The sequence below is a fragment of the Mustelus asterias genome, chromosome 5, assembly GCF_964213995.1.
Source record: "Mustelus asterias chromosome 5, sMusAst1.hap1.1, whole genome shotgun sequence".
In the NCBI taxonomy this organism is placed as follows: domain Eukaryota; kingdom Metazoa; phylum Chordata; class Chondrichthyes; order Carcharhiniformes; family Triakidae; genus Mustelus; species Mustelus asterias.
The window spans coordinates 45526194-45553789 of record NC_135805.1 but is presented as its reverse complement, the minus strand read 5'-3'; the positions used below and the strand labels follow the sequence as shown (position 1 = coordinate 45553789).

General features: G+C 43.9%; 1 protein-coding gene across 1 annotated transcript; it reads right to left on the bottom strand.

Moving 5' to 3' along the window:
* Nucleotides 1-1471: 1471 nt before the first annotated feature.
* On the bottom strand, nucleotides 1472-27533 carry LOC144493919 (uncharacterized). Its single transcript, XM_078213501.1, has 6 exons — nucleotides 27511-27533; nucleotides 23604-23710; nucleotides 21003-21097; nucleotides 17862-17969; nucleotides 5452-5654; nucleotides 1472-3667 (listed from the first exon to the last, which is right to left on the bottom strand). Exons 1-6 carry the CDS (start codon nucleotides 27531-27533, stop codon nucleotides 3220-3222), a joined length of 984 nt encoding a protein of 327 aa, XP_078069627.1. The 3' UTR covers nucleotides 1472-3219.
* Between the last annotated feature and the right edge of the window lie 63 nt (nucleotides 27534-27596).

Below are 27596 nucleotides of genomic sequence, written 5' to 3'. Positions count from 1 at the left end.
AAACAATTATTTGGAATAGACTTAGTAGTCATGTGGAAAAATGTGGGTTGATTAGGAAGAGCCAGCATGAATTTTGAAAGGGAAAATTGTACTTAACTAACTATATATTTTGCAGAGTAACAGCAAATGTTGATGAGGGTAATGCTGTTGATGTGGTGTATATGGACTTTCAAAAGGCATTCAATACAGTGCCACACAACAGACTTGTGAGAAAACATATAGCTCATGGAATAAAGGAGCCCATAGCAACATAGAAACAAAATTAGTTGAGTAATAGGAAACAGAGAGAAATAGTCAATGGGTATTTTTGGGGATGGAGGAAGGTTTGTAGTGGTGCTCCTCAGGGGTCAGTATTGGGAACCCTGGCTTTTCCCGATGTATATGTTAATAATATGGATCTTGGTATGTAGGGAAAAATTTCAAAGGTTGTGGATGATACAAAACTTGGAAGCATTGTAAACTGTGAGAAGGACAATCTGGAACTTCAAAAGGACATAGAAAAGTTGGTGGTGTGGGCAGATGGGTGGCAAATTCAATGTAGAGAAGTGTGAGGTGATAGATTTTGGTAGGGAGAACATGGAGAGACAATATTAAATAAGGGATACAATTCTAAAAAGGGTGCAGGAGCAGAGGGACCTAGGTGTATATGTGCATAGATCATTGGAGGTGGCAGGACAGGAAGAGAGCAGTCAGTAAAGCATATAATATGCTGGGTTTTATTCGTGGGGGCATAGAGTACAAGAGCAAGGAAGTTACGCTGAACTTATACAAGACACTAGTTAGACCTCAGCTGGATATTGTGTATAGTTCTGGGTGTCACCCTATAGGAATGATGTGAATGTATTTGTCAGAGTGCATAGAAGTTTACAGCATGGTAACAGTGCAGAAGAGGTTTACAAGAATGGTTACAGGGATAAGAAACTTCAGTTATGAGGATAGACTGGAGAGGTTGGGACTGTTCTCCTTGGAGAGGAGAAGGCGAAGAGGAGATTTGATAGAGATGTTCAAAATCATGAGGAGACTGGACAGGGTAGATAAGGGAAAAAAGCTCCCACACATAAAAGGATCGCAAATGAGAGGACACAGAGTTGAAGTGATCTACAAAGGAAGCAAATGTAATGTTAGAAAAAACTTTTTCACACAGCAAGTAGTTCAGGTCTGGAATGTAGTGCCTGGAAGTGTGGTGGATGATTATTTGAATAGAAACAATGTGCAGGGTTACAGGAAAAAGGCAAAAGAATGGCATTAAGTTATAATCCAACTTTGGAGAGTGGATGGGCCAAATGGCGTCCTTCTGCACTGTAACAATTCTGTGATTCTGTGATTTAACACTTATATTCTTATAACAAGTATATTCTCTATAATTCTCTATAATTTAAAATTTACATTTTGGTAAAATTACACTTAGCACATCAAATGAACAAGTTTCAATTATCATTTAAGACATTATACAAGTTCAAAGGTATCCCAACGGAGTCTACTTTTTTAATACAGTGTATTTACAAGCAATCGTCACAGTGATGAGTTACTCCACTGTTTCTGTTTATTACTTAGACACAAATGTCCGTCAAATATTTATTTTCAGGTATCCAATTTTAAAGAAACAGATATGTAATAAATGCTGTAATGGAATACCAGGTTATATCTGTGCATTTATGCTCGCAGCCCCGGGTTCAATCCAGCCTTGGATGACTGTGTGGAGTTTGCACATTCTCCCCATGTCTGCGTGGGTTTCCTCCGGGTGCTCCGGTTTCCTGCCACAGTCCAAAAATGTGCAGGTCAGATGGATTGGCCAAGCTAAATTGTCCCTTAGTGTCCCAAAATGTGTGGGTTAGGGTGATTAGTGGGGTAAGTATGTGGAACTGAATTAACAACAGGGTGAATTCAGGGTTCGGGTTCAATAAAAATGTCATCTAAAATGTGCATATTTAATTTGCTTAATTGTGAATCAGAAACCCCTCCACTAGTTTAATCTCTGTGGTGTCATTACTTTTCATCACTCAAGTAAAAATATTTAGCAAGAAAATTAAAATGGGTTTACTCTTCTTTTAATATTTCATGAGATCTGGGCATCACTGGCAAGGCCAGCATTTGTTGTCTATGCTGAACTGCTCTTGGACTGAGTGGTTTGCTAGGCCATTTCAGAGAGTAGTTAAGAGTCAATCACATTGTTGTGGATCCGGAGTCACATGTAGGCTAGACCTGGTAAGAACAACAGATTTCCTTCTCCAGTGAACCAGATGGGTTTTTACAATTGATGATAGTTTCATGGCACCATCACTGGGGCTAGCCATTAATTCCAGATTTTTATTGAAAATTTGAATTTAATAATTAATTGAATTTAAATTCCACCAGCTGCTGTGGTGGGATCTGAACCCATCTCCCCAAGGTTGTCCATGCTTCTGGTGGCACAATGGCTAGCACTGCTACCTCACAGCACCAGGGACTCAGGTTCAATTCTGGCCTTGGGTGACTGTCTGTGTGAAGTTTGCACTTTCTCCCTGTGTATGCGTGGGTTTCCTCCGGTTTCCTCCCACACTCCAAAGATGTGCAAGTTAGGTGGATTAGAACATAGAACATAGAACATTACAGCGCAGTACAGGCCCTTCAGCCCTCGATGTTGCACTGGCCAGTGGAACCAATCTAAAGCCCCTCTAATCTACACTATTCCAATATCATCCATATGTTTATCCAATAACCATTTGAATGCTCTTAATGTTGACATTTTGGTAAATGATTGGCAGTGCTAAATTGTCCCTTAGTGTCTCAAGATGTGTGGGTTAGGGGGATTAATGGGGTAAATATATGGAGTTACGGGGATAGGGTCTGGGTCAGATGCTTTTTTGAACAGTTGGTGCAGACTCGAGGGGCTGAATGCTCTCCTTCTGTACTGTAGGGATTCTATGGTTTCTATAATTTCTAGTTCAATGACACCACCACCTCCTCAAATAATTCTGTTTCAATATTTTGAAAGGCTATTGAAGTTCAATTCCATTCTTCAGCCAAATTTGGGCTGCTGAGGCCTTTATATATACCAAATAGTTGAAGCAATCATTTTATCTTTCATGATATTTCTTGGTATTATAGTGGCACAGTGATATGAAAGTATAACTGTACGGGGCAATGATTTCATTCTTGATCAGTCATCTATAAATCGTAATTATGATGATGTTTCAATTTTAATGAAATCAGAAACATTCCCGAGTGTTCTTTTATTCTTTATTTCACTTGTGGGTGTTTTTGAGCCTTCTGGGATTTGTAGGGCAACTCAGTAAGTGAACCTTGGCACATTGGTCGAGGTGGAAGAATGAAGTCTGCCTGCCCAGGGGCTAAGTTTGGGAAAGTGAGATTAATGTAGTCTTGGAAAGCCTTCCTTGTGTTACGTAGCTCAGTCTCCAGCTCCAGTTCCAAGACGGTCATGGTCTCCACCTTGCTGTAAACCTCTATGAGGTCAACCTCCTTTTCGCACAGTAACTTTTTCAACATGTCTATTTCGGACTGATGTCTACTTTGTAAGATTCGGATGGGTTCCTTGGCTTGTGCCTTTTCTTCTTCATGAGCTTTAGCAACCTCAGCTATGATTTTTTCTTCGTATTCCGCTTTTTGTAAGTCCAAAGCTTCTTGTAGATTAAATTGACTTTGCGTTTCAGCATCAAATTTTACCTGTCTGATTAAAATTAAACAAATCTAGCATTAGCATGTGATTGTGAACACACACGCACACAAAAAAATACATTTAGGACTGTATAATAATGATGTGATCTGGTTACAGTGATGAGTTAACATATTGTCCTGTGTTTGAGACCAGCCCAAATAAATTAAAAGTCTCCTTTCTTGGCTGGTTGTCAGAGTTCCACATGAAATAGCTTCGACACAATGGTTAGCGCTGCTGCCTCACCGCGCCATGGACCTGGATTCGATTCCCGCTTGGGTGACTGTGTGGAGTCTGTATGTTCTCCCCGTGTCTGTGTGGGTTTCCTCCGGGTGCTCCCATTTCCTCACAGTTCGAAAGACTTGTTGGTTAGGTCCGATGCTAAATTCTCCCTCTGTGTACCCACACAGGTGCCGGATTGTGGTGATTAGGGGATTGTCACAGTAACGTCATTGCAGTGATAATGTAAACCTACTTGTGACATTAATAATTAAATAAATAAATAATAAATAAACTTTGGATGAGCACAAATAGATTTACAGTATTAAAGGCTGTGAATCCACACATTTAACTGCTCATAATCCAGCACAAAATAATCAACCTTACTTATTGGGGCTGCCAAGGTGACATCAGAAGGGGCGAGGGCAGCAAAATCACACTGTTGTTGTGAGTTTCAGGTATAGAGGTTGTACAGAGTCCAACAAACAAACCATTCTTCTGCGCTTGGCCATGCATGATGCTGAACTTGTTGCAAGAACATTTGCAGGACAAACAGCCTTCATATTAATGAGTACACAATGCAACCCCACAATTATATGGTTTAAAAATTTTAATTGTCAGTTTTACTGCTATTGCAAAATACTATTTTCCTAACTTGCTTTATTCAAATAATGCACAGAACTTGCAGCCGAAGAAAATGAAAACTGCTCCACTGGTGTCACGTTTTTATAATGATACAAAAGTACCAATCACCCATTAGAGATTGTGCAAACACCTTGTGGGGTTTGTTAATTTATTGGGACCTGGGAATTTTTCCCTGGAACATAGGAAGCTGAGGAGTGATCTTATAGAGGTCTATAAAATAATGAGGGGCATAGATCAGCTAGATAGTCAACATCTTTTCCCAAGGGTAGGGGAGTCTAAAACTAGAGGGCACAGGTCTAAGATGAGAGGGGAGAGATCCAAAAGTGTCCAGAGGGGCAATTTTTTCACACAAAGGGTGGTGAGTGGCTGGAACAAGCTGCCAGAGGCAGTAGTAGAGTTGGGTACAATTTTGTCTTTTAAAAAGCATTTAAACAGATAGATGGGTAAGATGGCTATAGAGGGATATGGACCATTTGGCGGGCTGCCAGGCACTTTGGGCTGCATAAGAAGTGAACCATGCCACTCAGTAGTGCTCCCGTACCTGGATTTGCAGACATAAGGTAGCATAACTCACAATGGCAGATTATTGGTGAATGCAGAGGCTCCTATTCCTAAGACATGCTGGGAAAACAGTTCAGTAACACCATAGATGCATGCCAATGTCTCAATAACATTGGTACCAGAGGTTTCGTTGGATCTACATGTCTTGCTTCCTGTGGCACTGCATAAAAGAAGACATGTCAAGGTGATCCCTAGTTTAGGAAACCACACCCACCTAGATACCACAAACAATAACAAAAAGGTAATGGCACACCTACCTGGCAACAATGGGAAACGCAGGGTCTTGTCAACAGAGAGCCAGAGTTATTTCATCTGCTATGAAGATGTCTACAGCTACTACAGATCTGACACAAAGGGCAAGAAGAAGAACTTACATTACCGCTTGATGAAGAGTATGGGATAACATTTGCTTTTCTTCTTCTCTTGCTTCAGTTACAGCCTTGCCCTTTTCAATTTCACACTTGTAAAGTGTCTGCTGGATTCCATGAGCTAGGCGTTGCTTTCCAAGTTCACGCTCTGTGCTGACCAGCTGCTCTTGTTGCCATCGACTCCTAACCTCGGTTTTTCGTATTGCTTCCTTATAAACAGAATGGTGGGTCAAGCAACTTTTATCAAGAGATTAAGATCTACAGCACCCAGAAATCAAACACCAAACTGGGAAAAAAAATTTTATTCCAACACATGAATCACAACAAGATTTCTATCATTAGATTAATTATCCTATCGACCTGAGGTACATCTGTTGCAAAGTGAGTTGATCTGGTAGACATTACTAATTCATTCTCCAGTATTATAACATTGTTCAAAAATAATGATAGAGCAAGTCAGGCCAGCACAACTGATTGTGATACCACTCTTTACATTCTGGGTAGCTGGCTGATAGTCTACTTAACCTCACAAATGAAGCCTCACTTAGATCATAGATCATAAAATCCCTGCTGTGCAGAAGGAGGCCATTTGTCCCACCCAGGCCCTATCCCCATCACTCCATGCATTTACCCTAGCCAGTCCCCCTGACACTAAGGGGCAATTTAGCATGGCCAATCCACCTAACCCGCACATCTTTGGACTGTGGGAGGAAACCCACGCAGACACAGGGACAATGTGCAAACTCCGCACAGACAGTGACCCAAGCCGGGAATCAAACCCGGGTCCCTGGTGCTGTGAGACAGCAGTGCTAAACACAGTGCCACTGTGCTGCCTTTACCTCTGTGCAGCATTGTACTGCCCCACTAAAACTGAGTGAGGTCAAGAATCACATCACATAAAGGACTGTTTAGAGCAATTCACATTGTATACTCCTTTGTGAAACCCACTGGTGAACCAATACACATTAGTAATGGGATGGAGCTCTGAAGAAGTCGTATTGAACATGAAATGTTAACCTTTTTATTTTTAATTTTTTTACCCCATTTTTAAAGTTACAAAGCCAATACTCAGAGTGGACTGTGCCAACTCAAATCCATTATTACTTGCTTCAAAATCAAATTCAAAATCCCATTGAATCCAATTCATGGTCCCCACAAGAATCATAGAATCAGAAAATCCCTACAATGCAGAAGGAGGCCATTCGGCCCATTGAGTCTGCACCGACCACAATCCCACCCAGGCCCTATTCCTGTAGCCCCACATATTTACCCTGCTAACCCCTCTGACACTAGGGTCAATTGAGCATGGCCAATCAACCTAACCCGCACATCTTTGGAGTGTGGGAGGAAACCGGAGCACCCGAAGGAAACCCACGCAGACACGGGGAGAATATGCAAACTCCACACTGGCAGTGATCCGAGGCCAGAATTAAACCTGGGTCCCTGGTGCTGCGAGGCAGCAGTGCTAACCACTGTGCCACCGTGCCGTCCAAGAGAGACAAAAAAGATCCAAGATGACAAGATAAGGCATTGCATCCCATCTTTTAAAAAATATATATTTCATCCAAAAAAAAAATTCAAATTTGAGCCCAATTCATGAACAAAAGAACAAAGAACAATACAGCACAGGAACAGGCCCTTCGGCCTTCCAAGCCCGCGCCGCTCCCCGGTCCAGGATTGAATCCTGAATCCAGGATCCCCGCCCAATTTTCCAGCCTATCTACATACCAATATCCTATCCACCGAGCTGTCCCTCACAGCTACGATGCTTTGTTCATCACAACCTATTAACTCACCCCCACCCCCCCATTCCAGACCATGTGATCTCCAGGGAGAGGCGAAAACCCAGAGTGAAAACCCCAGGGCCAATATGGGGAAAAAAAAAATCTGGAAAATTCCTCTCCGACCCCCTGTGGCGATCGAAACGAGTCCAGGAGATCACACTGGCCCTGATCAGAAAATGCTTCCCAACCCTATTCATTTCCACTTCTGCTTTACGAACACCATCTGAATTCCCTGCCCCCGAGACAGGTTCCCAACTATCCGCAGTCTCGCTCTGTACTGGCACCAGCAAGATGATCATAGAATGAAGCCTTGAAACGAGAAACAAAGAACAATTAGCCCGCGCCGCTCCCTGGTCCAAACTAGACCACTCTTTTGTATCCCTCCATTCCCACTCCGTTCATATAGCTGTCTAGATAAGTCTTAAACGTTCCCAGTGTGTCCGCCTCCACCACCTTGCCCGGCAACACATTCCAGGCCCCCACGACCCTCTGTGTAAAATATGTCCTTCTGATATCTGTGTTAAACCTCCCCCCCTTCACCTTGAACCTATGACCCCTCGTGAACGTCACCACCGACCCGGGGAAAAGCTTCCCACCGTTCACCCTATCTATGCCTTTCATAATTTTATACACCTCATGGTCCCCATGAGAGGGACAAACAAGATCCAAGCTGACAGGGTGAGGCATTGCTCCCATCTTGGGCTTGATCTGACTACACCTGATGCAGTAAGAAGTCTAACAACACCAGGTTAAAGTCCAACAGGTTTATTTGGTCCAAATAAACCTGTTGGACTTTAACCTGGTGTTGTTAGACTTCTTACTGTGTTTACCCCAGTCCAACGCCAGCATCTCCACATCATGACTACCTGATGCTGCCAGACATGCTGAGTTTTCCCAGCACTTTCTATTTCACTATATTGTACCTTCTTACCTTTATGGTTCACGTGTACAACTATTGCAGTGAATTCCGAATATCAACACGCTGACATTGACAACTTCACAAAGCAACAGACATAAACATCCAAATGCAATAATACAGTCATCGGGAGGGCAGAACACCTTGGGCTGCTCCTGAATACCTTGTATTGATACCTGGCTGTTTGCGGATTGCTGGGACAAAATGTTCTTTGTTGACTTGATTGGTGGAAGAGGCCAAATGCAGAAAGGGGAAAAACGTTTGACCTTTGCCCCGTGCAGCCATGGAGGTATTAGACACTGAGTCAAATCTGAACAGAGTGTAAATCCTTCACCAGCAAGCATATTCCTGGATTCAGGTGCACAACTCCAACCATAGCAATGTACAAAAGATATTACTGCGTTTGAATAATGGAAGTGAAATGATGAGACTCGCTGCTAAGCACACATGCATACAACTTACATAACATTGCAGTTCAAAATATGTTTAGACTACAGGCAGGGGTGAAAGTAACTTCAATTTCTTATTGGTACAGTTCTATAGCAAAGCTCCTTCCCATCCCCATTCCTAGACACTTAACTTCACCGATCCCTTTGCATAATGTTTAGTTTTAGTTTATTTATTAGTGTCACAAGTAGGCTTACATTGACACTGCAATAAAGTTACTGTGAAAATCCCCTAGTCAGCACACTCCGGCGCCTGTTCGGGTACACTGAGGGAGAATTTAGCATGGCCAATCCACCTAACCAGCATATCTTTTGGACTGTGGGAGGAAACTGGAGCGCCCGGAGGAAACCCACGCAGACACGGGGAGAATGTGCAGACTCCACACAGACAGTGACCCAAGCCGGGAATCGAACCTGGGTCCCTGGCGCTGTGAGGCAGCAGCACTAACCACCGTGTCACCGTGCCACCCCAGGGCAGGAATCATGAATACTGATCGGAACATGATTATTGATATTGTGTGGAGAACTTTTTTTCTGTCCTATGGAATGTTAGGACTCCTCGCAAGAGCAGTGCTTCCAAATATAGGGTCTGCTGAGGTTCGCAAGAATGTATTCCACAGATCCGTGTAGTTTTGGGTACAGGTTTGATCACCTGAGCACATTATTCAGCAGTCAGAATGTACAAAACAAGCTGAACTCACAAAATGTCTTCAAGGCAGGTAAGAGCCAACACTGAAGATAATGAATGTAAGGTCTGGCAACTAAATCTACAATGTGCAGTTGGATGTTGCAAATATGGCCCATAACTTCCGTAGAGTGGCGATCTCCGTCGGATTACCACTCTCGAATGATTTACTCCGGCTGGGATTCCCAAACTCCTGTCTCACCCAATCTTCCTCATCAGGCTGGGTGAGATAGAGGCAATGCAGCATACCCTCAGCAGCATGGCTACGGACTAACTGGGATGCATGTTTTATGGCAGTAGCTGCTGTAAAGAGGATGTTTAAAGGGACAAGGGAGCAGGTAAGTTTCAAAGATAAAAGGATTACAGGGTGGGGGAGGGACTGGGGAAAGGGCGGGTCAAGGCGAGGTGGATCGGATTAGGCATGTGTCCTGGACCAAAGGAAGGTTGGGGGAGTGGGGGGTGTCCCGGGGTGGGTGTCCCAGATCAGAGAAGGGGGTGTCCTGGACCAGAGATGGGGGAGCGTAGGAGGAGAAACCAGAGGATTTTGGGGAGTGTTATGTCCTGGACCAGGGGGTGGGGTGTCCCAGACTAGAAAGGAGGGGCTGCATGTCCCTCATCAGAGAGGAGTTGGGGAGGGGGGGGGTTGTCTCAGACTGGAGGGGGGTATCCTGAACCAGAGGGGTCAAGCTGGGGGGGCTGGGGGCAGAGGTTCAGACCAGGGATGGGTGGGGGGGGGGGGGGGTTGGAGCTGGATGCAGAGGGGTTCAGAGCGGGAGGGGGAATTAAAGCCGGTGGGGAGTGGGGTTCAGAGCAGGAGGGGAGAGGTCAGAGTCAAGGGGGTGGTGTCAGAGCCTTTACGGGTGTTGGGTCTGATTGGGGAGGGTAGGGGTGCCAGTGGGATCCCCTGGGGAAGTTGTGAGCTGTCCCCTGGGTCTCCTGTGAGGCTCAGTCTGGCTGTTTAGATGGTTAGATAATGTTTTTTTCTTCTAACTCTTTCAGGGTAACTATTAGGGTAAAACTGGCATTACCATCTGAAGTCAGTGAGTTACATCAATTCTGCCGGATGGTTCCCAGTCCAGGGTAATTGTCCAGTGGAAGTTAACATTCCTGGACACTTGCTGAGTAAACTCTCACATGGAGACTTCCCAGAGGGATTCCCTAGCACATCATTGGGATACACCCCCACTCCTCCCCCCCCCCCCCCCAATGTGATTCTGGGGAACCAGTTGGTGTGGATCAATTGCATATGGGCGCTTGGAATTGCTCCCTCCAATAAAGTCCCAAAATGAATGAATGAATTACGCATGTCAATCATGCTGGGCAGAGGGTATAAAGATTTGAATGATGTTCCTCTCGCCAATATTTCAAAGCAGGCCTTAGCTAATCAAAGGAAATAGCTTATGGCTCTGTTGAAGATATGGAGAGCAGAATCTCAAAGGAAAGAACTTGAAATTCCTCCGTCATTACCCTGACCAATTATTTTAAACCTTTGAATAAATGAGAATTGTCTCCATGTGTTAACGAGCAGAAGGATTTCATGCAGGTACTATAATCCTTGAGCTACAATTATTTCACAGTGCAAAGCGGCATCTGGTGGAAATATACTGCGTAGATTGACGGGAATTACTGCAGGCAGGAAAATCAGTCGGGGAAATCAAAATCAACCTGATTTTCTGTTCGTTAATTTAGGTGCTCTTAAAATTGGATGGAAATGGAAATGAGCGTTTCATCTTCCAAGCCTGATTTTTCATTCTCCGCACTGTCCGATGTGCTGTAGGAACAGGGGGAACCGACAAGCATTGACTTCATTTGATTCAATGTATCATCATCTGGCGCTAAAGCATCTGAAGGTATTGAAGATGTAACCAGGGACTGGGTGTTCGAGAGAAGAGCGGCATGTTGAATGGTGGAGCAGGCTCGAAGGACCGGTTCGACCTACCCCTAATCCTATTTATTATATTTCTATATTTCTTACCAGTGCGCCTTACCGGACCTGACTGGCTTACATTCACCTCTGACTACGGGGGATAGAATTGTAGCAGACAAAACAAAGTCAACCACAACTTTAATGTGGATGATTGAACCAACATCCTTGACTGAAACTTAATCTTAAAATGAGAGTATCTTGTCCCTAACTGAAGTTCCCTACCTGTTTATATTTACTGCTATCTGTCCTGCCCAGATCATTATGGTGGCAGTGTGCCCCTTATCACCCAATCATACCTCCATCCCCCCCACCTCTCTGTACAATTTGAAACCTCTTCCTTTAAGCAGCCCACCATATTTTGCCACTATTACCCTTCCTTTAAGTGTGTACTATTCCTCAAATCAAGCTTTCTTCCTTTTCTCTCTGGTGCCCTGTCCTGAAGAGTCCTTATGGAGAGATTTCAATTTCCGTTGGGGCTCTCCTTGCCCCCTTTCCTCTGGGTTCACTCCCCACATGGGCAGCATGGTGGCCCAGTGGTTAGCACTACTGCCTCACAGCACCAGGGATCCGAGTTCACTTCCATCCTCGGGTTGCTTTCTGTGTGGGGTTTGCACGTTCTCCCTGTGTCAGCGTGGGTTTCCTCTGGGTGCTCTGGTTTCCTCCCACTGTCCAAAAGTGTGCAGGTTGGGTTAATTGGCCATGGCAAAATTGCTCCTTAGTGTCAGGGGACAAGAACATAGAACAGTACAGCACAGAACAGGCCCTTCAGCCCACGATGTTGTGCCGAGCTTTATCTAAAACCAAGATCAAGCTATCCCACTCCCTATCATCCTGGTGTGCTCCATGTGCCTATCCAATAACCGCTTAAATGTTCCTAAAGTGTCTGACTCCACTATCACTGCAGGCAGTCCATTCCACACCCCAACCACTCTCTGCGTAAAGAACCTACCTCTGATATCCTTCCTATATCTCCCACCACAAACCCTATAGTTATGCCCCCTTGTAATAGCTCCATCCACCCGAGGAAATAGTCTTTGAACGTTCACCTATCTATCCCCTTCATCATTTTATAAACCTCTATTAAGTCTCCCCTCAGCCTCCTCCGCTCCAGAGAGAACAGCCCTAGCTCCCTCAACCTTTCCTCATAAGACCTACCCTCCAAACCAGGCAGCATCCTGGTAAATCTCCTCTGCACTCTTTCCAGCGCTTCCACATCCTTCTTATAGTGAGGTGACCAGAACTGCACACAATATTCCAAATGTGGTCTCACCAAGGTCCTGTACGGTTGCAGCTCTTAAACGCCAACCCCCTGTTAATAAAAGCTAACACACTATAGGCCTTCTTCACAGCTCTATCCACTTGAGTGGCAACCTTTAGAGATCTGTGGATATGGACCCCAAGATCTCTCTGTTCCTCCACAGTCTTCAGAACCCTACCTTTGACCCTGTAATCCACATTTAAATTAGTCCTACCAAAATGAATCACCTCACATTTATCAGGGTTAAACTCCATTTGCCATTTTTCAGCCCAGCTTTGCATCCTATCTATGTCTCTTTGCAGCCTACAACAGCCCTCCACCTCATCCACTACTCCACCAATCTTGGTGTCATCAGCAAATTTACTGATCCACCCTTCAGCCCCCTCCTCTAAGTCATTAATAAAAATCACAAAGAGCAGAGGACCAAGCACTGATCCCTGTGGCACTCCGCTAGCAACCTGCCTCCAATCCGAAAAATTTCCATCCACCACCACCCTCTGTCTTCGATCAGACAGCCAGTTACCTATCCAATTGGCCAACTTTCCCTCTATCCCACACCTCCTCACTTTCATCATAAGCCGACCATGGGGGACCTTATCAAACGCCTTACTAAAATCCATGTATATGACATCAACTGCCCTACCTTCATCAACACACTTAGTTACCTCCTCAAAAAATTCAATCAAATTTGTGAGGCACGACTTGCCCTTCATGAATCCGTGCTGACTATCCCGGATTAATCCGCATCTTTCTAAATGGTCGTAAATCCCATCCCTAAGGACCTTTTCCATCAATTTACCAACCACCGAAGTAAGACTAACCGGTCTATAATTACCAGGGTCATTTCTATTCCCTTTCTTAAACAGAGGAACAACATCCGCCACTCTCCAGTCCTCTGGCACCTTCCCCGTGGACAGTGAGGACCCAAAGATCAAAGCCAAAGGCTCTGCAATCTCATCCCTTGCCTCCCAAAGAATCCTAAGATATATTTCATCAGGCCCAGGGGACTTATCGACCTTCAGTTTATTCAAAACTGCCAGGACATCCTCCCTCCGAACATCTATTTCCTCCAGCCTATTAGCCTGTAACACCTTCTCTTCCTCAGAAACATGGCCCCTCTCCTTGGTGAACACTGAAGAAAAGTATTCATTCATCACCTCTCCTATCTCTACTGACTCCATACACAAGTTCCCACTACTGTCCTTGACCGGCCCTAACCTCACCCTGGTCATTCTTTTATTCCTCACATAAGAGTAAAAAGCCTTGGGGTTTTCCTTGATCCGACCCGCCAAGGACTTCTCATGTCCCCTCCTAGCTCTCCTAAGCCCCTTTTTCAGCTCGTTCCTTGCTAACTTGTAACCCTCAATCGAGCCATCTGAACCTTGTTTCCTCATCCCTACATAAGCTTCCCTCTTCCTTTTCACAAGACATTCCACCTCTTTCGTGAACCATGGTTCCCTCACTCGGCCATTTTCTCCCTGTCTGACAGGGACATACCTATCAAGGACACCCAGTATTTGTTCCTTGAAAAAGTTCCACTTTTCATTAGTGCCTTTCCCTGACAGTTTCTGTTCCCAACTTATGCCCCCTAATTCTTGCCTACTCGCATCATAATTACCTCTCCCCCAATTGTAAACCTTGCCCTGCCGTATGGCCCTATCCCTCTCCATTGCAATAACAAAAGACACCGAATTGTGGTCACTATCTCCAAAAAGCTCTCCCACAACCAAATCTAACACTTGGCCCAGTTCATTTCCCAGTACCAAATCCAATGTGGCCTCACCTCTTGTCGGCCTATCCACATATTGTGTCAGGAAACCCTCCTGCACACACTGCACAAAAACTGCCCATCTGAACTATTTGACCTACAAAGGTTCCAATCAATATTTGGAAAGTTAACGTCCCCCATGACAACTACCCTGTGACCCCCACATATATCCATAATCTGCTTAGCAATTTCTTCCTCCACATCTCTATTACTATTTGGGGGCAGCAGGGTAAATACATGGGGTTAAGGGGATAGGGCCTGGGTGGGAGTGTTGTCGGTGCAGGCTCGATGGGCTGAATGGCCTCTTTCTGCACTGTAGGGATTCTATGATTCTATGACTTTAGTTTCCTGTCAACAAGTAACCTCTCCTTGTCACATTCACAGCCTTTTCCTCAACCTCACCATCTCCTGGGATTGGTCTAATTTTGGGCCAATGATCATAGAAGTCATTGATGAAGTCATTTTTAACTATTGTCTGGTATCCCTCAGCATCCACATCAACCCCATCCTCTTTCAATTTCATTACATTTGGTGATCACCTCTACAAAAACTCTACCCTGCTATTTACAACTGTCCCTTCAAACTCTCAATTCTCTAGCCTGCAGCCTTGCATTGATCAAATACCTCTGCAGTTGTTGATTTTTATCATCTCCATTTTTAATGCCCTAATCCAAGACAAGATCATCGATTTCTTCCATCAAAGGGCAGAATTCTCCCATTTTGGGATGAGTCCTGGGGGAAGGCAGGAACATAGAGTGCTTTCCGCTGTGGTGGCCAGCTGGAAAACATGCAAAATCTTCTGGCCCTGACTTCAGTAATTATGCAACTGGGTGTTTTACGTCACATTCCAAGGTGCGAAAGGCTTGACGTTGTATAGTCCGCTGTCCTATCCAGGTGTCATATTGAAAAGATACCCAACATCACTGACCAACTATTGAAGAAAGAAGATGAACCTCCTGAAAATGAAGATGGATCTCTGGAAGCAATCTGAGGCCAGAAGATGGACTCCAGCGAATGAAGATAAATCTCCAGGAACATTCTGAGGCTGGAAGATAGACCTCCTCCAGGACACCAAATCTGGAATATCCACCTGTAGATGCTCCCCCACTCACTGCTGTGGTGTTCCAGGATTCATGGTTTCCGGCAGCCTCCATCCTGAAGTCCGGAAGCCACCCTCGGCATTGTTCAGGTGACTTCCAACATCTGCACACCGCGTTGTTCCAGACATGTTTTGCGCCAATATGATTTCCCACTGCCGTTGTGGGGGGGCGGGAGGGGGGGGCGGTTTGGCGGGGTATCGAGCGTTTATCTGCATCGCAATAACAGGATGCAAATCAGTTTCACACCAGCCTCCAGTGCTTTCCTGATCCGCCATGCAGGCACCAGCAGAAAATGTCACTGGGCGGCACGGTGGCACAGTGGTTAGCACTGCTGCCTCACACCTACCGGGACCTGGGTTCAGTTCCCAGCTTGGGTCACTGTCTGGGTGAAGATTGCACATTCTCCCTGTGTCTGCATGGGTTTCCAAGTGTAGTGTGTCAAAATTCACAGATGACACTAAGATGGGTGGAAGAGCAAAGTGTGCAGAGGATGCTGAAAGTCTGCAAAGGGATATAGATAATCTAAGTGAGTGGGTGAGGGTCTGGCAGATGGAGTACAATGTTGGTAAATGGGAGGTCATCCATTTTGGTAGGAATAACAGCAAAATGGACTATTATTTAAATGGTAAAAAATTGCAGCATGCTGCTGAGCAGAGGGACCTGGTTTCCTTGTGCAAGAATCTCAAGGAGTTGGTTTGCAGGTGCAGCAGGTAATTAAGAAGGCAAATGGAATTTTGTCCTTCATTGCTAGAGGGATGGAGTTTAAAAACAATGAGATTATGTTGCAGCTGTATAAGGTGCTGGTGAGGCCACACCTGGAGTACTGTGTACAGTTTTGGTCTCCTTACTTGAGAAAGGATATACTGGCACTGGAGGGGGTGCAGAGGAGATTCGCTAGATTGATTCTGAAGTTGAGAGGGTTGGCTTATGAAGAGACACTGAGTAGACTGGGGCTATACTCATTGGAATTCAGAAGAATGAGGGGAGATCTTATCAAAACAGATAAGATTATGAAGGGAATAGATAAGATAGAAGCAGGGAAGTTGTTTCCACTGGCGGGTGAAACTAGAACTAGAGGGCATAACCTCAAAATAAGGGGAAGCAGATTTAGGACTGAGTTGAGGAGGAACTCCTTCACACAAAGGGTTGTGAATCTGTGGAATTCCCTGCCCAGTGAAGCAGTTGAGGCTACCTCATTGAATGTTTTTAAGGCAAGGATAGATAAATTTTTGAACAGTAAAGGAATTAAGGATTATGGTGAGCGGGCGGGTAAGTGGAGCTGAGTCCACAATAAGATCAGTCATGATCTTATTGAATGGCGGAGCAGGCTCGAGAGGCCAGATGGCCTACTCCTGCAGCTAGTTCTTATGTTCCTCCGGGTGCTCCGGTTTCCTCCCACTGTCCAAAGATGTGTGGGTTAGGTTGATTGGCCATGCTAAATTGCCCGTCAGTGTCCTGAGATATGTGGTTAGGGGCATTAGCGAGGTAAATGTGTGGGGTTGTGGGGATACGGCCTGCTGTGGGATTGTTGTCGGTGCAGATTTGAGGGTTTCTATTTCTAAATTTGGAAATTCATGCCAGTGTGAAACTCATTGTTGAACGTTCTACTGAAATCTCCCCGCCCTCACCCACTGCCATTGAATCTGCCGGTGAGGGCATAGGAGAATTGTGCCCAATGTTTCACCTCCACACCTGGCACAACAGTCACCAAAACGTCCAAACCTGAGTATACAAGTACAAAATTGGCATAGCTATTCAAAGCCATAGCTAGCTCAACCACCTGAAACTGGACCTCAATTGCATGTGCCTAAAATGCTCAATACTTTAGGATCAGCCTGTAGGACAAAAATATATCACTGTTCCTTCACTGTCACTGGGTCAAAATCCTGGAACTCTCTCCCTCACAGCACTGTGGGTGTATCTACACCACATGGACTGCAGCAGTTCAAGAAAGCAGTTCACCACCATCTTCTCAAGGGAAATTAGTGATAGGCAATAACTGTTGGCCTAGTTGGTGATGCCCACATCCCATGAATGAATAAAAAAAACTCTAAGATCCTTTTACCAACCACCTGATTAAGTCCGCCTCTCTCTGCCATTTTTACCCTGACCTCTAACATTGGCTCCTTAAGCTGCAGCTTAGCTGAAACTCTGCTGCCCAATTCCTGTCCCCCTCACCTACAGCTCCTGCCCATACTGACTTTTATTGACTCTCATTTCTGCATTATCGCAAATATAAAATTCTAATTGTGTCAAAATTTCTCCATTTCTGTAACCTTCTCCGGCAGTAAAACTCCCCATCGCTAACTGTCCATTCCTTTGAGGCCAATAGTTGGTACGTTTTCTTCTCCCTTTACCCCTCCATTAGTGGCCTTCAACCAGTTGGGCCCGCATTCTGAGATTCCCTCCCTAATAGTTCCTGCTTCTCCACCTCCTTCACTTCCTAATATCTCCTTATGAGTCAGCCTTAATCTGGCTGACGGCATTCACATCTCTGAGACTGGGGGCAAAATGGTTGGAGCAAGCACCTACCTTTACTTCAGCCATGTGTGCCTTTTTCAATGCCTCAATCTCCTTTGTCTTCTTCTGTTCAGCCTCAAGCAAAGCCATTTTTACTGCTTCTTCTTTCTCCTTCTTGGCCTGAACAAGTATTTACACAAGGAAACAAGGAATAAGTGCTAATCACTCTGTTCATTTCTTAGGAAAAATCATTCATAATAGTTTTAAATCTTTACGAGTCAGGAACTTTGTCAAGCTCAGGTATCATTAACTGTTCACATTTACCTCTCCTCTGGGTAAAATTCTTTACCTCAATCCTAGACAGAGAGTGAAAAGTGATTTGTCCGTTAAAAAAACACCTATTATGGTGCAACATTGTAAACAGCCAGGGTTAGTCTGTCGCTTATCTTCTGTCTGAAAAGGTAAGTGAGCAGTGGTATGGAAAATTAGGCTGTGAAGGAAAGATATATCATAGAGTATACTTTAGAAAGACATAGAGTATGCTTTAACTTTGCAGTGCTTTATGGTTAGGAGGTCATATCTATCCGTGCCATTGTAGGTGGCTGAGAAAATTAGGTGGAGATCCATCCTGCTAAATCTCTTCTTGGTCTGTCTATACCATGCTCTAGCTTCTGGTCAAGACAAGATACCTAAAGCACACAAATTCAATTTAATAATTAAATCCATTTAATTGATGCATTTTCCACAATTTCCTGCAGTTTTCATTTGGATTAGAAAATAGAAACAGGAATAGGCCATTCAGCCCATCGATCCTGCTCTGCCATTCATTATGATCATAGCTAATCATCAAATTCAATATCCTGAACCCCCCTCCTCCCCATATCCCTTGATCCCTTTAACCCCGAGAGCTCCACCTAATTCCTTCATGAAATCACGCAACTTTTTGGCCTCAACCATTTTCTGTGTAGTGAATTCCACAGATTCACCACCCTTTGGGTGAAGGAATTTCTTTTCACCTCAGTCAGAAAAGCTTTACCCCTTATCCTCAAACTACGACCCCTAGTTCTGGACTCCCCCCCCCCCCCCCCCCCCACCCCCCCACCCACCCCGCCCTCCGCCAATCGGGAACATTCTTTCTGAATCTACCCTGTCTAATCCTGTTAGAATTAGATTGTGCTCTGTGAGTCATGGGGCCTGGCACATTCTGGAATGATGGGAAAGCAGGAACTTGCTATGTTTTCAGAAGAATTTCAGTGAATGGAATTAACTTTAACAAAGTGTTGGGTATTATTCTCAGTGCTATTTTCAATTGGTTCAGTTTTTGAAGTTTTGGCCAAGAATTTTGGCGGACACAATTTTATCCACTGCAGTGATAATTTAGAAGATGGGAACTCTAATTGGGATTCCTATTTTGGAATAGGAATCACAAAGCCTTTTACATCAACAGGCATCCCTGTCATCAGTGACAATGTCCCAGGCAGCAGTCACACTGTCTTAATTTTAAGGAAATTCCCTTGTTGCCTGATGGAGCAAGAACACTTCAAGATGAGTTGTAGGAAATCTAAGATGTCTTCTTCAGTCCTGGCTTCTGACATCTGTGAAACAGTGGCAGAATGCCAACGTAGGGAAACCCATGCAACCCTAAGATCATATTCAAACACACTAGAGGCACAATAATATATCCAGTAACTTTTTAGATGAGATGAAGAGCATACAATTTAAACTGAGTAGAGAAATTCGTTGGGGCTTCAAATTGCACTGTGGGGATTGCCACATTTTTTAGTACTCTGTGCATATACTATGCAGCAACATTGCCACTGCAGCTTGAACTCAAGACTGTATTTACACAAAGTAAACGTACATTAAAGTAAAACATGTATGGATACCTCCTTCACATATAATGCCAAATCTCTAAAATGAAATGGTTTCTGAAGCTTTCAGATATGTAATTACAGCATAGTGGGACCCACCTTACTCAACACTAACTGACTTAAACATACCTACATCCTGATTTTACCAGGATATTGTTCTCCTCTGCCACTCCCCTCAAGCAATCATCCTTTATAAACTGTGCCTAAGTTGTGCAGTGTTCTGATTGACCATGACAGGAAAAAGAAGGGAGAATATGGATGGGATTTTCCGGCCACGCTCACCCCAAAACCGGAAAATCCCACCTGAGGTCAAAGGAATTTTGCATGGTCTTGTCCCGACTGCTACGATTCAAGTGGTGGGTGGGATGGGGAAATTTCCCCCTGTTAAGTTTAATCTTCCCTCACTGTTAACAATTTAGACCCTCTTCCAGACAGGCCTTCTGGATGCCAACTGTCAAAACAGTTTAATTGCAGTCAATTACTGTGTCAGGTAAACTGAAACAACTCAGAACAGAGATCAAGCCTGGGATCTTTCTGCTCTGCTTGTCTCAGTGACTCAATGCCATTTACCCATGGAATGAACATCTATACATTTAAGAATAATAGTGCTTCATATATTTCATACACAGATAATTGAGAAAGATGTATCACATAAATCTTCCTTCAGTTTGATCCAATTTCTTCCCCCGCCTCCTTTTCTTCCCTTGTGGGTGTCAAATCTCAAATTTGTGCTGTTTCATCCTTCAGAATTGATGCTTGGTTATTTCTATTGGAAGTATGGGTGATGGGTGAAGACAAAATTGGACTGTGATGCCCCCCTCAATGGAATAGCTACGCAATACAATTATAGAATCCCTACAGGGCAGAAAGAGGCTGTTTGGCCCATTGAGCCTGCACCGACAACAATCCCATCCAGGCCCTGTCTCCAGAACCTCACATATTTATCTCCCTGACACGAAGGAGTAATTTAGCATAGCCCAATCAACTTAACCTGCACATCTTTGGAGTGTGGGAGGAAACCGGATCACCCATAGGCAACCCATGCAAACAGGGGGAGAACATGCAAACTCCACACAGGTAGTCACTCGATGCCAAAATTGAACCTGGGTCTCTTGCACTGTGAGGCAGTAGTGCTAACCACTGTGCCGCCATGCCACCATAAGAGTTCACGTGCTGCCAAGCTATTCCAGCAAGAGAGGTTTCACAGTTGAGCTCAAAACCCAAGCTCGCACATGAACAATGGGCAACTGGGTAATGTATCAGACAGTGAATTATACAACAGCTTTTAGAAAAGGAGGGAAGGGGAGAACATTGGGAATTGAAAAGGATGGAACTTTTATACCCAATATAAAAATGCTGCTTTTGTTTCGTCCATAATCTGTTTCTGTTCAAAATCCGCCTCTTGCACGTATTGCTCATGGATCTTTTCTCCCAGCGCTACAGTTGCAAAAAAACAATATTTTAATGCATTAATCTATGAAATTATATTAGACATGAGCAGCAAACATATTCTTGATGCAAAGGTAAACAAGATGTTGTCTGTGACTAATGTTTGTCTGAAGAATAGGTACTTGATTGCATTAGTAGGATAAAGCAAAGCACATTCACACTGTTGCTGTCACCAACACATTGCATCTTGCATGGGCCTGGTTACAATGTTATCAAAAAGGGACAGAAATGTTGAAGTTCACAAATTTACTTTCAAATTTAATATGATTATTTAGTTCCATTTTACAATTATTGTTATTTTTGTCATGGATCACTGTCTTCGTTGTGAAGATTCAGAAAAATTATGATTTTATTCACTGAAAGGGTGGCGCAGTTGTACTGCTGCTTTACAGCGCCAGGGACCCGTGGTCAAATCTGACCTCAGGTGACTGCCTGTGTGGAGTTTGCACGTTCTCCCCGTGTCTGCGTGAGTTTCCTCTGGGTGCCCCGGTTTCCTTTCGCAGTCCAAAGATGTGCAGGTTAGGTGGATTGGCTATGCTAAATTGACCATTAGTGTCAGGGGGATTAATAAGGTAAATACATGGGGTTATGGGATAGGGCTTGGGTAGGATTGTTATCAATGCAGACTCGATGGACTGAATGGCCTCTTTCTGCACTGTAGGGATTCTATGATTCTATGATTTCTTCTATGAAAGAGAGAAGGTTAAGGAGGGGACTTTGTTAAGTTATGAAATGTTTTGAGAGGGTAATAGAGAAAATTTGTTTTTGCCAATTGGTGAATCAATGAAGTACAAGGTAAGCAGTCTTGGCAGTGGATAGATGTGGAATTTAAATATCAGCTTTGGTTTGAATCAGATGCCAAGATTACTGATTGTAGAGTGACTAATGAGTGAGATAATGGCCGGGATTCTCTGATCCGTCCCGTTCGCCCCGCCACTGCTGCCAGCGAGAATTCACTGCAGTGAGACCGGAGAATCCCAGTGTGGATGAGGTTGTGGAATTCGGGCCAAAATCAATAACAAGGGAATGGAGTTTGTGGTGGGGGCTGAAAAGAAAACTCCAGCCTTCACAACGTTTCAGATGGATGAAGTTATGGCTTATTTAGTTGTTTGTTCTGGATAGGCAATCTGACAGCCATGCTGAGAGGTCATGGAAGAGCGATGGAGAAATAGAGCTCGGCATCATCAGTGAACATGGCATGCTGACCATGGTCCATGTGTCCAGATAATGTTACCAAGGATAGCAAATACTTAATAAAAAAGAGGAATGAGTTTGGTTGGAGAACAATCTGATATCCTGTATTGTAGAAACAAGGGGAAAATAGTCCTTCAAAATCTGATCCAAATGGGGGGAAATTCATTTGAGTCTTAGATTTTCATCTCTGGTCAGCGCTTATTTCACATTATTGTTCAAAATAGTTCTGGACAGGATGCCAAAATAAACACTAACAGGTATATATATATATGTTAATGGTGAGAGAAATTTGTTAACTAGCACTCTGAGGTGCTAGTAAATGTCACTGGGTTAATAATCCAGTGACCCCAGTTAATATTCTGGGGACAGGGATATAAATCCCATTATGGCAGCCAGTAGGATTCAATAGGATTAACAAAATCTGGAATTGATACATGAATAGGCAGGGAATAGAAGGATATGGACCACGTAAAGGCAAAAGATCTTTAGTTTAGAAAGGTGTCATGTGTCGTACAGGCATGGTGGGCTGAAGGGCCTGTTCCTGTGCTGTCTTTGTTTGAAATTATCATTGGTTGCTGTTAAAAAAAGAACATTTGCTTCACCAATATCCTTTAGGGAACAAAATCTACTGTCCATGCCTGGACTGGGGTAATGCTCATTGCCCTCTGAAATAGCTTAGTAAGCCATTCAGTTCAAGGGCAATTCGGGGCAGGTAACAAATGCTTGCCAGTGCCCACATCCCATGAAAGAACAAGAAAAGGTATATGTAATCTACAAAGATATATATTATTATATGTTAAATATAAACTTACCATTATTATATCAATTGATTAGAACAAATGCATCCTATGCAGCCCTATCAGTAAGATATACTTTGCTTTACTCCATGATTAATATTTCTTTCTAATACACTGAATCTGGGTGGAATTTGCCAACACAAGTGGAGTAAGTAAAGCGGAAGGGCTTGTGAAGTGCCAAATTTCTGGCGAGCCCCAGGACTTAACCCAGCTTGACAAATCGAAAGACGAACCTGCGTTTATCTTTCAGATGAGCCACAGTGAGAGTGAGCTCGGATTGCCCAGCCTCAGGTCCCGGTGGAGTGTTTGGGATTTGCCAGGATTTGCTATGTGGCGATCGCACCGGGGTTGGAAGCCTCTCCCTTTGAACCAGCGCATTGGGGGGAGGCATCAGAAAGCTCAGCTTTAACTCTGCACCCCCCACTCCTCTTTCCTCACCACCATCCCCAATTCAGCAGAGCAGAGAAGCCCTGGAAACCCCCCTCCCTGGACAAAGCTCTCACCCAAGATACATTTGTGAGCCTCTTGCTGGATCACTGCATGAGTTGGTTCCTTGAACCAGGTGGGCAGTCCTGGGATCCCTCCATCTGGTGTCACCAGCAGCGACTTTCTGGATTTAACATTGAAACACCAAGTGTCCATCAGAGCTCAGATTACAAACAAGAGAAAAGAATAACCAAGTCAATGAAGGGTGGGGTGGAGGAGAGGACAATGATCTTCTTCCCAATCAAACGCCTCTTGTCCAAATCTACAGAGCGGATACTGTGCAGGATGCAAAGCAGGAGCTCATCTCGCCTCAGTGTGCTTTAACGTTAATGCAGGTTGACATACAGGTGGGTCATCGTTACCAAGGAAACGGGTCCAAAGTTAAAGTCCAGCAGTTGTCACAGTGACGGTGCAAAGCGTGAGCTGGACAGCGACAAATGAGGGCGGAGAGGGAGAGAAACTGAGTGTGGGAGGGAAACAAGGGAGAGAGGAAGTGAGAAGGAGGACAAGCAGAGAATGACATGGATTCGAAGAGGCAAAAGAGGAGAGGAAGAATGGGAAGGAGCAAAGGAGGTAGGACAAGGCTGAGATAGAGAGAGTGAAGAGGAGAGGCAGGAGGGAGGGATGGGAAGAGAGAGGTTGAGGGAGACAGAAAGAGGAGGAAGGAGGGAAGGAGCGGGAGGGGAGGAAGGGACGGGGATGGGGATGGAGAGTGGAAGGGGGGATGCAGAGTGGGAGGGGAAGGAAGAATGGGGAGCAAGAGAGGGACTGAAGTTGAAGGAGAGGGGCGAGGAATGATAACATCAGAAAGAGAAGCAGAAATAAACCTTGAGCATGCTTAACAAGATCATGGTTGAACTTCCATAACAACTGCACCTTCCCACCCTACCCCCATCAATCTTTATTCTCTGAGTACTTAACGTTTTATCATTCTCAGTCCTGAATGCACCCAGAGACTGAGCATTCACAAATCTCTGGAATCAATCATTCCAAAGATTCACAAATCCTCTGAAGGAAGACATTTCTCATCTCAGTCCTAAAAGCCTGACCCTTTACCCTGAGACTGTGCTAACTAGTTCTGGACTCTCCATCCAAGGGAAACAACATTTCAGTATCCATTCAGTAAGGCCCAGTGAGATTTTATGCATTTCCGTGGGGAAAAATGGCCGAGACCTTCACGTTTTCAGGTGTCCAGATCACCAACATTCTGTCCTTGTCCCTCTACACTGATGCTATAGTTAAGAAAGTCCACTAACACCTCTACTTTCTTAGAAATGAGTTTCCTCCGGGTGCTCCAGTTTCCTCCCAGTCTGAAAGATGTGCTGGTTAGATGCATTAGCTATGCTAAATTCTCCCTCAGTGTACCTGAACAGGCACTGGAGTGTGGCGACTAGGGGATCCGCATTATTTTACATCTTCATTTTTTATATGTGTAAATTTTAAAAATAAAGTTAATGCTTTTACTCCCTCTAGTGGCCATTGTGTACAGAATGGTTTCACCTTTCTCCAAATGCATTCAGGTTGAAGCTTTGTACTGGTACATATATTGTATGCAGCTATGAACACATCTGCTTTCAGCTTAATGGGCAAAACCACCAACATTTGTGATACTGAGCCAAAGAGACGAGAAGGACCGGATTGAAGCCCTGGTCGGCATCGAACTCAGCCAAGATAGTAGAGGGCACCACTTATGGGTGTGATGTCCCCATGTAAATACTTTGCCATCAAAGCCACTAAAACCTTTCAGTAGCAACTCTTCACTTAGTATCTCCTACAGGCAGCAACAACGATAAACAAATTGTGCCAGCAGTGTTGGGGTGTAAAGCCCACCAACTTGGCCCAGATGCAGGAGGGACCTGGGTTCAATTCTCAGTTGGGGTCACTGTGCGGAGTCTGCATGGGTTTTCTCCGGTTTCCTCCCAGCCTGAAAAACGTGCTGGTTAGCTGCATTGGCCATGCTAAATTCTCCCTCAGTGTACCCAAACAGGCGCCAGAGTGTGGTGACTAGGGGATTTTCATAGTAACTTCATTAGAGTGTCAATGTAAACCTACTTATCACACTAATAACTAAACTTTAGACTTAAGCAAGGTGATTTCTCAGACCTTCCAGTCAGGAATGATCTGTCAGATTTGTAAACGTTATATTCGCTACACATTATGCTTTTTTGTTATTAATAACTGAAATATTTTACGGGGTGATTTTGGGTATCAACCAGAAAGAATTTGCTGAGCTATTTCTAAGAAAAGTATGGACAATTTGCATATATGTAGCAGCTTAACTTCAGGATGCCAAAGAAGTTTTACAACCAATAAATGAATTTTTAAACTGCAGTTACCATTGTCAAGCAAATGTCATCAACAATTTGGGCACAGCAGGGTCTGACAAGCAGCAAAATTAATAACAGGATCATTTGTTTCTGTAATGTTCATCAGAGGAGGAATTTTGCCCTGGGAATTAAGGAAACTCCCAACTCTTCTAATAAGCCATGAATTTTTTTTTAATGGTTGGAGATCTTGTATAAATAACAGCATCCTCAACAGTACGACACAGCTTCTTCACAACTGCAGTATCAATCTAACATATAGGTGCAAATTAAAAGCTGGCATATTCCCTGGACCCGATAGCCTACATCCGGAGGATATTAAAGAGTTGGCGAATGAGATAGCGGGTGCAATGGTTTTGATTTTCCAGAATTTCCTAGATTTTAGAACAATACTCATGGATTAGAAGGTAAGAATGGAGGAAGAGAGGAAACTGGGAATTACTGGTTAGTTGGTCTGATCAGTAGTAAAATGGTGGAACTAATTATTAGGGATCTGGTAACAGGGCACTTAGAAAATCATAATATGATTTAGCAAGTCAGCACTGAATTATGAAAGGGAAATTGTGCTTGACAAATCTGTTAAGTTTTTTGAGGGTGTAATCAGTAAAATGGGATAAAGGAGAAGCAGTGGATTTGGATTTTCAGAAAAGCAATCGGAATGGTGTCACACAAGAGGCTATTACACAAAATGAGGACTCATGCGATATTAGGATGGCTTGAGGACTGGTGAATGGCAGCAAACAGTAGGAATTCACAGATCATTCTCAAGATGGCAGTGTATAATCAGAGATCCTATAAGGATCAATGTTTAGGCCTCAGCTATCTATATCAATAACTTAGAGGTGAGAGGACTGAATGTAATGCTCCAAGATTGTTGATGGTGCAGTGTTAGATGGCAAAGTGTGATGAGGATACAAAAAGAATATAGACAAGAGGGTGGGCAAGACTATGTTGGATGGAATATTGTGTGAGGTGAGAAGTTATCCACTTTGGTAGAAAAATTAGAAAAGCAGAATATATCTTAAATGAAGATTGAGAAATGTTTGCGTTCAGAGGGTTCAGGATGTCCTTCAGCGTAAGTTACAGAAAGTAATCTTGGAATTGGATGTCCTCAGTAAATAATCAATTGTTTTACTGTCACGCAATAGGAATTCTTCAGTGTCTTCATTTTAAACCCTTCAGGCCTACTGACTACCATGCTGAAATTCACAATGGGCAAAGCTCTACGCTGGGAGTGTAAAAAAGTAGCCAGCATAATCAAGGACCCCACGTACCCCGGACATACTCTCATCCATCTTCTGTCGTGAAAAAGATATAAAAGTCTGAGGACACGTACCAACCGACTCAAAAACAGCTTTTTCCCTGCTGCTGTCAGACTTTTGAATGGACTTACCTTGCATTAAGTTGATCCTTCTCTACACCCTAGCTATGACTGTAACATTACATTCTGCACCCTCTCCTTTCCTTCTCTATGTACGGTTTGTCTGTATAGAGCGCAAGAAACAATACTTTTCACTGCATGCTAATACATGTGACAATAATAAACCAAATCAAAATGTGTACAGATGGCCTGTGTAATACATGCTGTGAAAGAACTCACCTGCGAATCTGAGCCCTTCTCATGTACAAAGAACAATGAACAAAAAAATGTAGAAATCTAAGTGAGTCAGTAATGGATATTGTGCT